At 44.2% G+C, this 15,640-nt stretch overlaps 1 protein-coding gene across 1 annotated transcript; it reads left to right on the top strand.

The window, feature by feature from the left end:
• Window positions 1–15,264, top strand: LOC138766578 (class II histocompatibility antigen, M beta 1 chain-like). The gene is made up of 6 exons (XM_069944169.1): window positions 1–39; window positions 1,519–1,618; window positions 2,182–2,466; window positions 10,356–10,634; window positions 10,907–11,023; window positions 14,567–15,264. Exons 1-6 carry the CDS (start codon window positions 1–3, stop codon window positions 14,881–14,883), a joined length of 1,137 nt encoding a protein of 378 aa, XP_069800270.1. The 3' UTR covers window positions 14,884–15,264.
• Window positions 15,265–15,640: the final 376 nt, after the last annotated feature.

Genomic DNA, 15,640 nt, shown 5'->3' with positions numbered 1-15,640 from the left:
ATGTCAAAGGTTTATATAAATGATAAAAACTCTTCCAAGGTACTGATGGTGCCGGCATCCCCACTGATCACCACTTTCTGGTCTCCATGTTGACACAGGAAATGCCCGCAGTGATGCCCCTCCCCCCCAGTCAGTGATTGGCTGAGCAGGCATTCCCTTTTGCTGAGACAGAGACCTAAAAGTGATGATCAGCAGAGACCTCGGCATCACTGGAATAAGAAAATATTAAAATTGTAAATAGGATATGTCTCACGATTAGTTTCTAATAGAACCCTGAATAATTCCCAGAAACCCTGTACATATCTTGGATTGGCATACAGACCATCTTTCAGATTTCAGTTCCATACACTAATAATAATAATAATAAATTTATTTGTATAGGGCCAACAGATTTCGCAGCGCTTTTTTTTTCTATGCATACAGTACAGAGGTACATAATACACAGTTAAATTAGAATAAATAAAAACAACATAAATAAAAATAACATAAAAATAAAAAGTATAAACGAGACCTGCTCATTGGAGCTTACAGACTATAATTTGGGTAGATACCAGGCATAAGTGCTTTATTTGTCCATGGTCCAGCCATTGTACTGTTTCTGTAACCGGGTAATACTGTATTATGGATTTGCTGACCATGTGACTGAATTTGAGGGGTGTATTTATATATCTTCAATGTATAGAAGATCAAAAAGTTCTGGTGTGGCCCCACAGAGCCCTGAGATTACATGACAGATTGATCAGAGCAGCAACATCCACAGACGGGTGTGTGTATGGGGCCATGGAAATGAATGGGTGGGGCAGCTTTGTGCACTGAGGGTGGTAGCCCCGCCCCCAGTGCACCAAACCACCTCATTTACATAACCATAATCTCCCACATGTCAATTCTTTGGGTGGACGGTGGAATCCACCTGAGCATATATTGGAGTCTATGGGACCGTCGGAAATTCAAGAAGGGTGAGCAGCAGAATCTGTAGGAAGTTCTCTGCACGAATTCCATAGTGTGAGAAATATAGGCTGGGTCACAGAACGGCCGGTGTTAGTGAAGATCATTCTGGCCGGTACTGCAGTACAGTGCAGCACAATATGAGTTTAGTATTAATCATGGCCGTTGCTGCAAATCGGCAACGCAACAACGGCTGTGATTAATACTAAACTTACGTTGTGCGCACATAGCCTTACACCGATAATAATTTTTTTGCCCGTACACAGCCGTTCTTTGGCCGATCAGTGACCTCTTTTACACATGACGATAAGAGGAGAAGTCTCGCTTTATGGTAATGATTTCCTTGCATCCTTTTGTTGTGGCCTAAAATAAAAGTGACTCATGTATTATCAGCACTAACATAATAATCAATCATTGCTTGTAATTGCGGATTAGGCAACGTCTCATGTAGTTTCATCTGATCAGAAAGTACCGTACGGCTCCGGATCAGGTTCTCCCTAGTAACTAATCATGTCATCTTACTCCTTATTTCCCATTGTCCGGCAGCAATAGGGCAGACTATCTATGTTCTAGATTTTAGCTTACACTGACATACGGACTAGGACGGCCGAGATGAGCGGGTTACTACTGGGGCTCCTGCTGGTATACGGTGCTATATCTCTCCCTGTAACAGGTACAGCGCACGCTACACAGATCACTGTCATAGGCCATGTTCACATGGCGTAAGAGACCGGCCGTTCCGCAACCCGGCCGGATGATCTTTCAGCCTGGAGCCGCTTGCTCCATAGTGTGCACTGATAGAGCTTTCTGCGGTGTCAGTTGTTTGTGGCGCCGCTAGGGGTCCCGGCCACAACGTATACTTTGTGTATACGCTCCGGCCGGGTCCCTATAGACAGCAAGCTAACGTATTTTTTCATATTAACTACGGCCGTTGTGTGAACATAACCATGGACTGTAATGGACTTTACTTTCTTTATCTCTCTCACTCTCCATTTCTCTCTTCATGTATGAGCTTACATTAGAAACACGTCGCTGTATTAGTAACACAATCTTCCACTATTATGTTCTGCATTGGCTTTTGCACACCAGTGCCACCTAGAGGACACAGTGACATGAAAATTAAAGCCAATGCTACAATATCTGATATTGATTAATAGCTCTTTTGCTTTATAGTAGATGATGCTTATGCTCCATACAAGTTTACATTGCTTTGCTTGTGACGTGTCTTTATGGCAGGTTACGTTATCCAGGAGATTTCGTTGTGCAGTTACGGAGAGGATGGGCGAGGAAATGTGACATTTCATTATGATATTATATTTAATCACGTTCCTGCGCTGGGATATAACAACTCTATAGAACAGTTTTTCACTCATAAGACCATCAATGAAACAAAAATAGTAGTGGACGCTTATACTGAGGAATTCAACAATAAAACGGACATGTTATATTATGTGAAATCTGAGGAGAAAAGATGCAAAGAGAACATGAAGGCGTTCTGGAATGGGACGGTGATGAGAAGAGGTGAGTTATAATAATCCAGCTAAAAGAATACAAGAATATAACTACTATAATACTGCTCCTATATACAAGAATATAACTACTATAATACTGCTCCCTATATACAGGAATATAACTACTATAATACTGCTCCTATATACAGGAATATAACTACTATAATACTGCTCCTATATACAAGAATATAACTACTATAATACTGCTCCCTATATACAAGCATATAACTACTATAATACTGCTCCTATATACAGGGATATAACTACTATAATACTGCTCCTATATACAAGAATATAGCTACTATAATACTGCTCCTATATACAGGAATATAACTACTATAATACTGCTCCTATATACAGGAATATAACTACTATAATACTGCTCCTATATACAAGAATATAACTACTATAATACTGCTCCTATATACAAGAATATACTGTAACTACTATAATACTGCTCCTATATACAAGAATATAGCTACTATAATACTGCTCCTATATACAGGGATATAACTACTATAATACTGCTCCTATATACAGGGATATAACTACTATAATACTGCTCCTATATACACGAATATAACTACTATAATACTGCTCCTATATACAAGAATATAACTATTATAATACTGCTCCTATATACCGGAATATAACTACTATAATACTGCTCCTATATACAGGGATTTAACTACTATAATACTGCTCCTATATACACGAATATAACTACTATAATACTGCTCCTATATACAGGAATATAACTATTATAATACAGCTCCCTATATACCGGAATATAGCTACTATAATACTGCTCCTATATACAGGGATATAACTACTATAATACTGCTCCTATATACAGGGATATAACTACTATAATACTGCTCCTATATACACGAATATAACTACTATAATACTGCTCCTATATACAGGGATATAACTACTATAATACTGCTCCTATATACAGGGATATAACTACTATAATACTGCTCCTATATACAGGGATATAATTACTATAATATTCCCTCCTATATACAAGAATATAACTACTATAATACTGCTCCTATATACAAGAATATAACTACTATAATATTGCCTCCTATATACAAGAATATAACTACTATAATACTGCCTCCTACCTGTGAGGACGTGTGTTGGTAGCTCTCCTGCATTGCTCTCATGCCTGGAGAAAGCCCAGGGCGGGGCCACCCTGGGTGGGGAAGCTCCCCAAGCGAGGCCCAGGCTCCAAGGCCTACACTGGGAGACAACTCCCAAGCTCTTTCTAAGGTGGATGGAAATCCCAAAGTTTCTAGTAATGAAAAGAACGTAAGAAGCACAAGTAAAATGAAAGATAACAAGATGGAAGTTAGTGAGAAAGCAGCAGCAAGCCCAAGGCCAAGCCAGCAAAGTGAGTGCATGGTGAGACAAGCAGGAGAAGCAGCAGGTGCACAGCCCCCCACTCCTGCACCCAGACAGAAGAGGACATCTCTGGAGAGACAGACCCTGCAGGAGAACATCAGGCAGCAGGTGATGGTCTCCAGGATGGTGGGTCACGGCAAGACCAGATCTGCAACAAAGCTGGAACCAGGTGACTGCAAACAGCCTGAGAGACCACAGAGGCCTACACCTGAGGAGAAGCCAGAGAGACCAGCAGAGAAGGAGCCAGAGAGAGCACCTGAGCTGCAGATGGCGGAGGAGATCCCAGGTCTGGTAAGGAGGATGGGGGAGCTAAAACACCATAAGCAACTGCTGCAAGTACAGATAGACTGTATATACAATCTAAAAACTGTCCACCCTGAGAGTAACACCCTGTATGATGCTAAGCTGCACTCCCTGAGCGTTGAGCTGGCTGAGGTGGTGAGGGAGATGGACTGTGTCCTGGAGAGGATGGGGCCTCTGGCTGAGACTTACCACAACCAGGAACGCTTTGCTGCTCAAGCTCAGACTCTATCATCCCAGTCCAGACCCTCAGACACTGCGTCTATGTCCCAGCGAGGGCCCCGTGTCATCCTGCAGGCCCCAAGTTTTGTGTTCCAGGAGGGGAAACATCAGCAGAGACAACAGCCAAAAACATCTCTGGCTGTCCCTGAGCAACAAACTATGCCTCAGACTGCACATGCACTACAAGTCCCAGCCAACACTGCACAGCAGCAGGACAGTGGAGTGTCATCTTTGTGTGAGACTGTGGATAGTAATGGTGATCATGGTGTGTCTGACCCTCAGACAGCAGCACATGGACTACAAGTCCCAGGAGAAGCATCATCGGCACCACAAGTCCCAGCCAACACTGCACAGCAGCAGGACAGTGGACAATCATCTGGGTGTCAGACTGTGGACAGTAGTGGTGGTCATGGTGTAGCTGAGGGGTCAGGGGTTGGAGGGGATACACAGTCTGTGTGGGAGATGGAACCATCTGATGATGCTATGGTAGATGGGGTGGTGGCGATAGAAAATAATGTTGCATGTGATTTCCCCCCATTAAGCCCCCCACATGTTGAGGCTGCCCCCTCTAGTACAGACCTTCACCCTAAACCCCCTGAGAGTGCCCCCCATCAGGAACCCCCCAGAAACGCCTGGAGTCGGGGTGCTCCATCATTCACCCCCAGTGCCCATTATACCGGCCAGGCGTTTAAGAGGAGGAACGTGGTAAGGTTCAAGCATAAGGGCAACAAGGAAGACCTCCCTGCCAGGAGACTAGTCATCCGGGAGCTCCTGTGCCACCAGATGGGGTTTACACCAGCCGACATCCTGGCCGTAATAAACCTTCCAGACAGACAGGGCTATGACGTTAGCTTTAAGCTCATGTCCAGTCTGGATCGGTTTTGGGCGCAGTTTCCAAGGTTTAGGGACACAGAGGGCTGGAATAAGTTCATTCTCATTCCCATTTCTAAGCCCGATACGGCCACGGTAAATATAATCTTCTGGAATGAGTCTGTTCCCCCCCAGGATATAGTGGTATGGCTCAGGCGACACTGTGACCTCATGTCTGACCTCACCAAAGCCCGTGACGATGATGGTATCTGGACTGGAGGGTGGCGGGCACTGGTGAAACTACGGCAGCACAATAATATCACGCTGCATCTCCCCAATTCCTTCTTTATTGGGAGGGAGAAGGGGGTCTGTTTCTACCCCGGTCAGCCCAGGAAATGTTTCAAGTGCGGTAAACTTGGTCATGTGGCGAGTGTGTGCACGGTGCTGAGGTGCAACCTGTGTGGGGAGGTCGGCCATGTCAGTTCCACCTGCAAGAACATCCGCTGTAACCTATGTGGTAGGATTGGCCACCCGCACAGGGAATGCCCAGATGCCTGGCACAACATATGTGGAGATCTCCCTGACCAGGACTTGCTGGCAGCGACAGATGTGTTAGAGGAGGAGGCTCTAATTTCAGGGACAATACTGACCAGACAGGAGGTCCAGCAGGGGTCAGATAATGTACATCCAGGTCCATCATCAGAGGGGGTGCAAGCACACACACAGGGGGTACAGAGACGCACAGAGGGGGTACAAGCACCCATAGAGGCCACCTCAGACCAACAGCCGACACAGACAGTCTCCTCTAAGTCACCATCTGTTTTTGAGGAAATTAAGAGCAATAAGAGGAAGAAAAAAGACCCGTCCTCCCGCAAACCTGAGGAGAGTCCCAGTGCAGGCCAGAGGGCCAAGAAACCAGTCACTAGCGGTGATGGAGTCATGGTCTTATCTAATAGATATGATGTTCTCTCGGAATCAGATGGTGACTATGAGAAGGAGCTAGAAAGGATTGACAAAGAGTGTGAAGAGGACACAGGGCTCCCCCGCACAAAAAAGAAAACCCCCACTATAGAGACTCCGACACAGTCAGATATGGAGACTGGAGGTAGAGACAGCGATTCTGACATGTGATGATGGCAGTCACTAATATGGTCCTTTTCTATTGTCTTCTCATGGCTGGGTTCACTTTAAACATCATCTCCAGTAATGCCAACAGCATAAAAGTAAGAAGGACGAGACATGCGGTATACGACCATCTGAAACACCTGAATGCTGATGTAATCTTCTTACAAGAGACACGTCTAACGTCATCTGGACTGTTGTCTGAGGCCCAGAGAGATTGGACGTCTGGTCCGTCCTTTTGGTCGCTGGCTGTAGAGCCTTATGCGGGAGTAGCCATATTGTTTAACACCACTGACGTGACTGTACATAGGATGACAGAGGTTGTTATGGGGAGGTGTCTGGTCCTTGAGGTCACTGTCCATAGCAGACGGCTCAGGCTTATTAACATCTATGGCCCACAGACAGTGACTGAAAGGATCCATGTCCTTAATGAGGTGAAGCCATACCTGTTTACTTCTATTCCCGTTGTATTAGCTGGAGACTTTAACGTTGCCCGGTCAGCGGGTGACAGGTCCTCCGGCAGAGCTGTGGCCAGGGACTCTACAGTCCTTAACAACATCATTTTGCAGGCTGGTCTGAGTGATGTGTTTACACAGGGTGTAAGGAGGCCGAAATTCACATACTGCTGTGGTGACAGGAGGAGTAGAATAGATCTGGCGTTCGTGAATCCTACAGAAACTGTTAGCGGGATGAGTGAGAAAGCCGTCCCATACTCCGACCACCTGGCCTTGTGTTTCTGTCTGGGAGTCGCTAAACGCCCAGATCTTGGTAGGGGGTTATGGAAACTTAATTCCAGCCTCCTGGATGACGTTTATGTCCAGAATTGTGTTCACTCCCTCCTCCAGAACCAACTTGAGAGAGTGGATTTTTATGACAGTATGGCTGACTGGTGGGAGGATGTCAAGGAGGAGATCTGCTCCCTCTTGAAGAAACTGTCTATTAAGAGAGGGAAGAGTAAGTATGGCCAGTATCTAAGACTGCGTAAAGAATTGGAGTCACTCTATTCGGTGGGTGGGGGTGACCAACAAAGGATTGACCGGCTGAAATCTGAGATGAGCCAGTATCAGTACAGTAGGTATACCTCCCTGGTGGTTGAACGGGATTATGGGTCCTTAGGGTCTCCTGATCCCTATGAGAATTGCCGGGAGCGGGTGGCAAAGAAATTAATCTCGGGTCTCACTGACTCCCAGGGTGTTTTGCAGGAATCGCGGGAGGGTATCCTGGGGGTCGTGAGATCTTACTATACTGACTTGTTTCAGAGGAAGGCTTTGGATAAGGAAAAAGTGACCCAATTCTTGGAGGCAACTCCAGTGCCTGATACTAATGATTTGGACTTTTCTCCTTTGACAGCAGAACTAACGGTGGAGGAGGTCAAAGAGGCCATTGATAAGTTACATCTGAAGAAGGCACCAGGTCCAGATGGTATTACAGCAGAATTTTATAAGAAATTCAGAGATCTCTTGGCTCCAATCCTCGTGGATGTATATAGGAATTGTCTAGAAAATCACCTGATGCCTCCATCCATGAGGGTCTCATCGTTGATTCTGCTGTCTAAAGGTAAAGACCCTAGCGACATCAAGAACTGGAGGCCAATTGCCCTCTTGAATGTCGACAGGAAGATTCTGGCAAAAATTCTGTTCTGTAGATTAGTTTGTTTGTCCCCAGCACTGTTGGCAGGCTGTCAGTATGGCACGGTACAAGGGCGGAACATCTCTGGAGCGGTGCTCTCCATCAGGGAGATGTTTGAGAGATGTAAAGCCCTTGGGTGTGGGAGATATGTTGTTGGTCTTGACCAGGCTAAAGCCTTTGACAGAGTGGATCATGCATATCTATGGGCCACTTTATCAAAGTACGGTATTCCCGGACAATTCATAGATTGGCTGAGAACTTTGTATTGTGAGGCTGAGAGCTTTCCTCTGATCAATGGTTGGCGGGGTGGCACGTTCAGGGTTGAGGCAGGGGTGCGACAAGGTTGCCCACTGAGTCCACTGCTGTATGTGTTTGCTATCGATCCATTCCTGAGATCGCTGCAGCGGTGTGGTTTTCAGGGGGTACCGGTCCCCCATTGCCTGCCCCTGGATGTTGTTGCCTATGCGGATGATGTGACTGTAGTGATATCTGAGCCTCGTGAGGTGGAGATGTTGTCTGCAGCCATCAGAAGCTACTCGGAGGCCTCAGGGTCTCTGGTCAACCTTGAGAAGAGTCAAGCTTTCTGGACATTGAATAAAGACCCAGATTTTGATCTGCCGCAGTTTGCCAAGGCCTCCACCCATATTAAGATCCTTGGGGTTAAATTCGGGAGGGACGATAATTCCAGGCTAAATTGGGAAGTGAAGTTGGATGCCGGAAATATAAAGGTTCAGCGGTGGAAGAACTGGAGGCTGACCTATAGAGAGCGGATCTCAATGCTGAAGACTTACCTGGTCCCCGTCTTCTTGTACGTCTCTGTCGTCTTTCCTTTGCCAGAATCTTTCTCGGCTAGGCTCTTTAGCCTGTTCTTCCAGCTCTTATGGGGGAACAGGTTGAATCCAGTAAAAAGAGGGATAACTTACCTGCAGAGGAGAGAGGGTGGGCTAGATATGTTAAATCCAAGGGTGTTCTTTGACTCCATGTTTCTTAAAGTAAATTTTGGTTGCCTGGACTCAAACAACAGTCCTCTGTGGGTAAATAGTATCAGGGACTGGATATTGCCTTTTGCAGAACCTTGGATGCGAGGCGGCAGTCTCAAGAGGGGGAGATTGACTCCTGGACACCTTCCCCAGTATCTGGAGTACGGTATACGATGTCTCAAGAAATGGAGTATTGATAAGTGTTTCATTGAGGGTAAAACCAGGAGAGATCTATACTCCAGAGTGTGCAAGACTTTCTACAACATACAACCTGCACTTAGGGACTGTCCATCCACAACCCTGCAGGATAGTCTGCGGCTTCTCAATGGTCCGCGGCTCCCCCCTAAGTTCTGGGATATCTCCTGGCTGTCATTACAGGGGAAGCTTTTTGTTAGGGGAAATCTAAAGTTCCTCAGTGTGTCAGATCGCATGTGTCCCTTGGGTTGTCAGCAGGAGGAGACTATGGATCATTTCATCTCAGAGTGTTGGGGTGGACGGAAAATCTGGTGTGACATATCCACCAAGCTACAGATCCCCACATTACAGTCCCTGAAATACCCAGAAATCATCTATGGGGTCACATCTAATGGGAATAACATCAACCTGGGGACCCTGTATCTGATCATCTCTGTGACCAAGTATTACCACTGGCACACAAGAACAAGAGTCTCCATACATAGTGAGCCATTCAATCACAGCAAAGCCATATCCCTCATTCTGTCAGAGCTCAGGTGGATCCAGGCATTAGAGGTCAGGAAAAAAGGGGAGAACATCAGATTATGGAGGAACGTCCATCTGGACTGATGTATTGTATTGTATATTGTCATGGAGGCTATTATTTACTTCTTTTTCTTTTCCCCTTTAGTTAAAAAGCACTTAAGGTATAATTAGTATAATTTCAATTTCCTTTGCACAAGTATAAGTTATACTGTATGATCATTTATTTATTTATTCTGATGGAAAAGTATTTCTGTATTTATGTTTGTTTTATACAAATAAAAATTGCCTCCTATATACAAGAATATAACTACTATAATACTGCTCCTATATACAAGAATATAACTACTATAATACTGCTCCTATATACAAGAATATAACTACTATAATACTGCTCCCTATATACAGGAATATAACTACTATAATACTGCTCCTATATACAGGAATATAACTACTATAATACTGCTCCTATATACAGGGATATAACTACTATAATACTGTTCCTATATACAGGAATATAACTACTATAATACTGCTCCTATATACAAGAATATAACTACTATAATACTGCCCCTATATACAGGAATATAACTACCATAATACTGCTCCTATATAGAAGTTTGTTGATTAGATAAATATATTTCCTTATTCATTTTTTTTCTTTCTTCCTTCTTCATCTAATATATATGATTTCCTCTCTCTGCAGTAAAACCGTCTATGGAGGTATATTTCCCAGATCAGTTTAATGGGGAAAATCTCCCAGTAATAATCTGCTACGTTTGGGGGTTTTACCCGGAAGACATTGTGGTGGTCTGGATGAAAAATGAAAAGACTGTGGTAAAGAATGAAACCCGGGCCGTACGAGCCGGAGACTGGACCTACCAGGTTGTGTTAAAACTTGATTTGAGGGATTCCCTTCCTGGAGACAACTACACATGTCTGGTAGACCATGCAAGCCTTGAGCACCCCATGATGAAGAATTGGAGTAAGTTTGAGAAACCTGCCTGCATATATCCAAGCCTTCTTCTACTCTATTCTGCTAGTTTTTCCTTCCATCTCATATATCAATCTGCTCAGCTCCTCCTGCTCTATATCACAAGGACAATAGATTAGAAAGCATTTTCACAGTGACAGGTCCCCTTTAAGAGTGTAACCCAAATAGGTGCGTGTGTGTTTATCAATATCCCTCTGTCTCCCTGATATAGAATGAGGCCTTTTGACTCTGATAGTCTCATCCATTCCTTCTCTCTCACACAGAACCTGGTTTGGCCTCCGTTCAGATCATTAAGATCGGCGTCTCTGCAGTGATCTTTGCCCTTGGACTGATCAGTGTGATAGCGGGAGCTTTATGCTGGAAGAACGGCCAGAGAAGTGGTAAGAACATGGAGAGATATAATGAATGAGGCTTCCATCACATCTGCCTCCTAAAGTGCACGCCCACCTTATACACCACGTTGGATGTAGATCTAAGGACGTTCTACATGGCCTGATGGGAGGCAGCGAGATCGGTGCTCGTGTACAGAACCTTTATAAGGCTCATATAATAGTGCCGCCAGGCTGTACTGGATTCTTTGTGCTGCCTTTTAAATACATTGTTATCAACTGCACAAACAGAGGACATGTGCGGCCGATAATTTATATGGTGGCAAGAAAGATTGATTAATAATCGATCATTCGTCAGCTCTTCGCAGGTCCTTTAACACAGGCAGATAATTGTTTACTTTCTTAATAGAGCGAGATGCAACGATTTCTATTTTTCAGGCCGGTTTCACACAGCGTATGACACTGGCTGTCCTGTGACACGGCCGTGTCACAGAATGGCCAGTGTCAGTGAAGTTCATCAATACCGGCTGGATGAACTTCATTTCTTTTTAATTGAGATGCAATTGTATACAGTATATATTACGTTCGGGTGTGCTTTGCATTCCAATTAACCATAGCAGACAATGTAAAGTATGACCAGAGCCGCACTTTACATTGTCTGTACTGTCAGTTTTGTGCGGCTGTTATTCAATGAATAGCAGCCGCACAAAACTGACATGTCAGTTTTCGGTGCGGCCGTATAGAATCCCAGCTGGAGTGTTTACAGAATGTATATACTCCGTCTGGGATTCCATAGAATTTAAAGCGATCTAAAATTTAATTAAATAACAGCCGAGGTGGCAAAACTGCAACTGCGGCCGTTGTTTAATAAAATTATACGTTGTGTGAACTTAGCATAAGTGTGGAAAACTGCCTGATGACAGAACAAGAGAAAGTATCCAGAAGTGATGATGGTTCAACCTCAGACCGTGCTCAGATTGTAACATATAATCAAGGTTCTGATATTAGAAAGACTGAGGCGCCACCTGCTGGATAGATAAAACAACTACAGTCCAAACACAGTACAATTACATAGCGGTGTATAACTCACTAGTAATACCAGTGATTCTACCCCTCGTGTGAACACAGCCAATGATGGGTCGGGCACTGCTAGTACTGTGTCTTACTATGTGAACTTGTATTATTTATACATCATACAGGGCTTACATCAACAAGAAGTCATACATTTTTCTGCAACCCGGCTGATTTGTGCAAAAAATTGCAACTTTTTGCCCATCCTGACCCTGCTTGTCTGATGGGCGGGCAGGGGGCGCAGCAAGGCTCGGAAGTCTGGAGGAAATCAATGACTGTACGGGGAGTTGTGTAGAGTGGTGCAGAGTTACTGTTTCTTTTGTGCTATGTAGATTACTGTAGATTCTTCTCTCTTATCCCTGAACGGTATATATTCAGTTTTACATGACATAAGATTAATGTAGGCAATCTGTAAGTCTAAGAAGACGACTCAGAGATTATCTAAATGAGGCCTTTTCGTTGCACCGATAACATGAAAAATTCCTTTCCTTAAAGGAGAAGTCCGGCCGGGGGAAAAACATGCAGGGGGTGGTGGGAACATAATAAAGGGAGTATGCGCCCCATCACCGGGCTCCCTAACCCCGCCGGATGTCATCTTCTACAGGTCTCCGAGTACATCATGAATCGGCTGACACATCACAAGCAGGTGGGATTTAGCCCGTTCAGCCAAGCAGTGACTGCAGCAACCGTGTCTCGTCTCCCAGAGCGAGACACAGCGAACTGGGACAGGTAATTATATCATCTTTATTATGTTCCCCCACCCCCAGCCCAAAATAATCCCCCCCCCCCACTGGACTTCTCCTTTAACTTATCTAAGGGAAGGGTGAGGCTGGACACATCTGTATTCTGCCTGGACTTCAGCCCTTCAATAACTCATAGTACGTTTTCAACCCTAAGTGTGGTACAGGTGGTGGTCATCACAGCAGGTAAACCATGTTATCACTAGCCCGTGGCTAGCAGAAATGTGAGGTGGCCACGTCAGAGTACACAGCAGAGTGTGAATGATAAGTTTTTAGTCTTTCATTACTTTAGGTGCACTTTGGAGTGATACACAAAACGGTATGTAAATCTACTATAAACACAGATATTTTGTCCAGATCTAGTATTCTAGTAACATTATACATGCACAGGACTAATAAAAAGCAGCATGATAAAGTCATTTGATAGATGGTAGAAGATGTTTTTCACCATAGATGGACCAGTTATTGTTACTACTTGATATAGAACACATAGAGGGAGATTTATCAAACATGGTGTAAAGTGAAACTGGCTCAGTTGCCCCTAGCAACCAATCAGATCCCACCTTTAATTCCTCACAGACTGTTTGGAAAATGAAAGGTGGAATCTGATTGGTTGCTAGGGGCAACTGAGTCTGTTTCACTTTACACCATGTTTGATAAATCTCCCCCATAGTATTTAAAGTGTCACTGTCATTTTAATTATTTTTTTTTCAGAAATCAATAGTACAGGCAATTTTAAAAAACTTTGTAATTGGGTTTATTAGCTGAAAAATGCATTTTTATAATGAAAAAGCAGTTTGAACCTCTCCCCCCCTGTCTTCATGATTTCATGATTGTCTATGGAGAGGGGAGGGGTTAAGGGAGATGAGGCACCAAAACAGAACAACAAAGAGTTAATTTACAGCGACATCACAGAGCTATCTCCTCTTAAGTCAGCACTGACCTCTCTGACCTCTGAATACCGGCTTCACACAGCTCCTGTAATCCTTTGTTCTCTGCTGGCGACTAATTTCCCCCCTCCCCTCTCCATAGGTTACACAGGGCCCAAATGATGTAAAAGAGTCAAGTTTTCCTGATAATGAGCAGTGAATGAGAGAGAAGAGACCTGGTGAAAGTCTTTTTGAATGCAGATAATGGAATATTTGCCTAATAAACCCAATTACAAAGTTTCTTAAAATCACCTGTACTATTGATTTCTGCAAAAAAAAACAAAACAACAAAAATGAGGGAAACTCCAGTGAAACTTTTTTTTTTTTTTTTTTTTTAAGACATCACTTGGTGTCAAAAAGTTATTCAGATTTATAAATGACTTCTATTTAAAAATCTCCTGTCTTCCAGTACTTATCAGCTACTATATGTCCTACTGGAAGTCTGACACTGTGCTTTCTGCTGCCACCTCTGTCCATGTCAGGAACTGTCCAGAGCAGGGGAGGTTTTCTATGGGGATTTGCTGCTGCTCTGGACAGTTCCTGACATAGACAGCGGTGGCAGCAGAGAGCACTGTGTCAGACTGGAAAGAATACCCCACTTCATGCAGGACATACTGCAGCTGATAAGTACTGGAAGAATGGCCATTTTTAAATAGAAGTCATTTACAAATCTATATAACTTTCTGACCCCAGTTGATTTGGAAAAAAGATTGCCAGAGTTCCCCTTTAATGGCTGAATTGTCTTCCTGGCACCTACAACCAGCGTTAATTTGTTCCAGGAAACACAGAGATACTATATTATTTGCACCATCTGTACTATTGTTGTACAACTAACTCTTCCCATTGTCTTGTAGATGACCGTCCCTTCTCCCCCACCATTTCCTGTCCTTGGCGTCACATCTTTGCACCATGTTTGCCTCATTCACTAGTTTCCTTATACAGAATGGGGTCCATCACTAGTCACTCCACATCCTCACTGGCTTCCCGTGACTCACAGCTACTCATGGAAGAAGAGAGGGATCTTGGGGAAGACAGTGAGACAGACTCTATAGACGGGGAGCTGTTAGTAGAGGAACACTCAAGTATCCGCTCCGCGTCTGAATCCCCAGTCCCCTTCTACCAGGGGTGCGCACAACATCTGGAGAACGATAGGCGCTGCTTCCCCATCTAACAGACTCATGAAACAGAGGAATCCAGAGATCAGTAAGGGAGAGATCAGTAAGGATCCACCTGGTGGTGATTCTGAGAACCAGGGACTATGTGATGGGCTTGTACAGATACACAGTAGCCAATCTGAAAAAGCAGAGCTGCAGTATAAAGCATGGAGGAACAGAGCGGCAGGCTGAGATGTCACACTCCTATTAGTCATTGTATCTAGGGTGAAGTCACTGACATATCTGCGACCTAATATAACTGAACAACCAATGCTGAGGAAAATAGAGAGCATTCCCCCCAACACACACTTATAGACACCAGGACTTCTGCTTTAAAGGGGTATCCTACTCACACAGAACTTTTGATATGTTGCTGCCCATGGTGAGACTATCAATTCCTTCCATACTTGTTATTATCTATTCAGTCTACTTCCTCCAGTTCTGAGCTTCTGCTTCCTGCTGAAGACACAAAAATCTGTGTGTGAGCTTTTCTCTCCGTCTCCTTCCTTCCCCCTCCTCCCTTCTAAGACGGCTGATGTAAACAAGTCCCTATCTGCAACTTTGTAATGTCAGGAGGAATAATGACAGTGAATTCATCAGCAACTTGACCTCAGGATTACAAAGAAGCTACAAAGTTGCAGATACAGCCTGCCAGGGACTTGTTTACATTGGCCATCTCAGAAAGGAGGGGGGATGAGGGGAGACAGAGAAAAAAGCTCATACACAGTTTTTTGTGATTTCAGCATAAAGCAGGAAATCAGAACTGGGAGAAGG

Source organism: Dendropsophus ebraccatus, chromosome 10 (genome assembly GCF_027789765.1).
Source record: "Dendropsophus ebraccatus isolate aDenEbr1 chromosome 10, aDenEbr1.pat, whole genome shotgun sequence".
In the NCBI taxonomy this organism is placed as follows: Eukaryota; Metazoa; Chordata; class Amphibia; order Anura; family Hylidae; genus Dendropsophus; species Dendropsophus ebraccatus.
The sequence above is the reverse complement of the archived record's forward strand: the minus strand, read 5'-3'. Positions and strand labels throughout refer to the sequence as shown.

Excerpts from the sequence above, each read along its gene's own strand:
- LOC138766578 (XM_069944169.1), top strand. The coding sequence starts at position 1 with ATGTCAAAGGTTTATATAAATGATAAAAACTCTTCCAAG. Across the intron at positions 1,619-2,181 it reads TATATCTCTCCCTGTAACAG|GTTACGTTATCCAGGAGATT; the intron begins GTACAGCGCACG and ends TCTTTATGGCAG. Across the intron at positions 2,467-10,355 it reads TGGGACGGTGATGAGAAGAG|TAAAACCGTCTATGGAGGTA; the intron begins GTGAGTTATAAT and ends CTCTCTCTGCAG.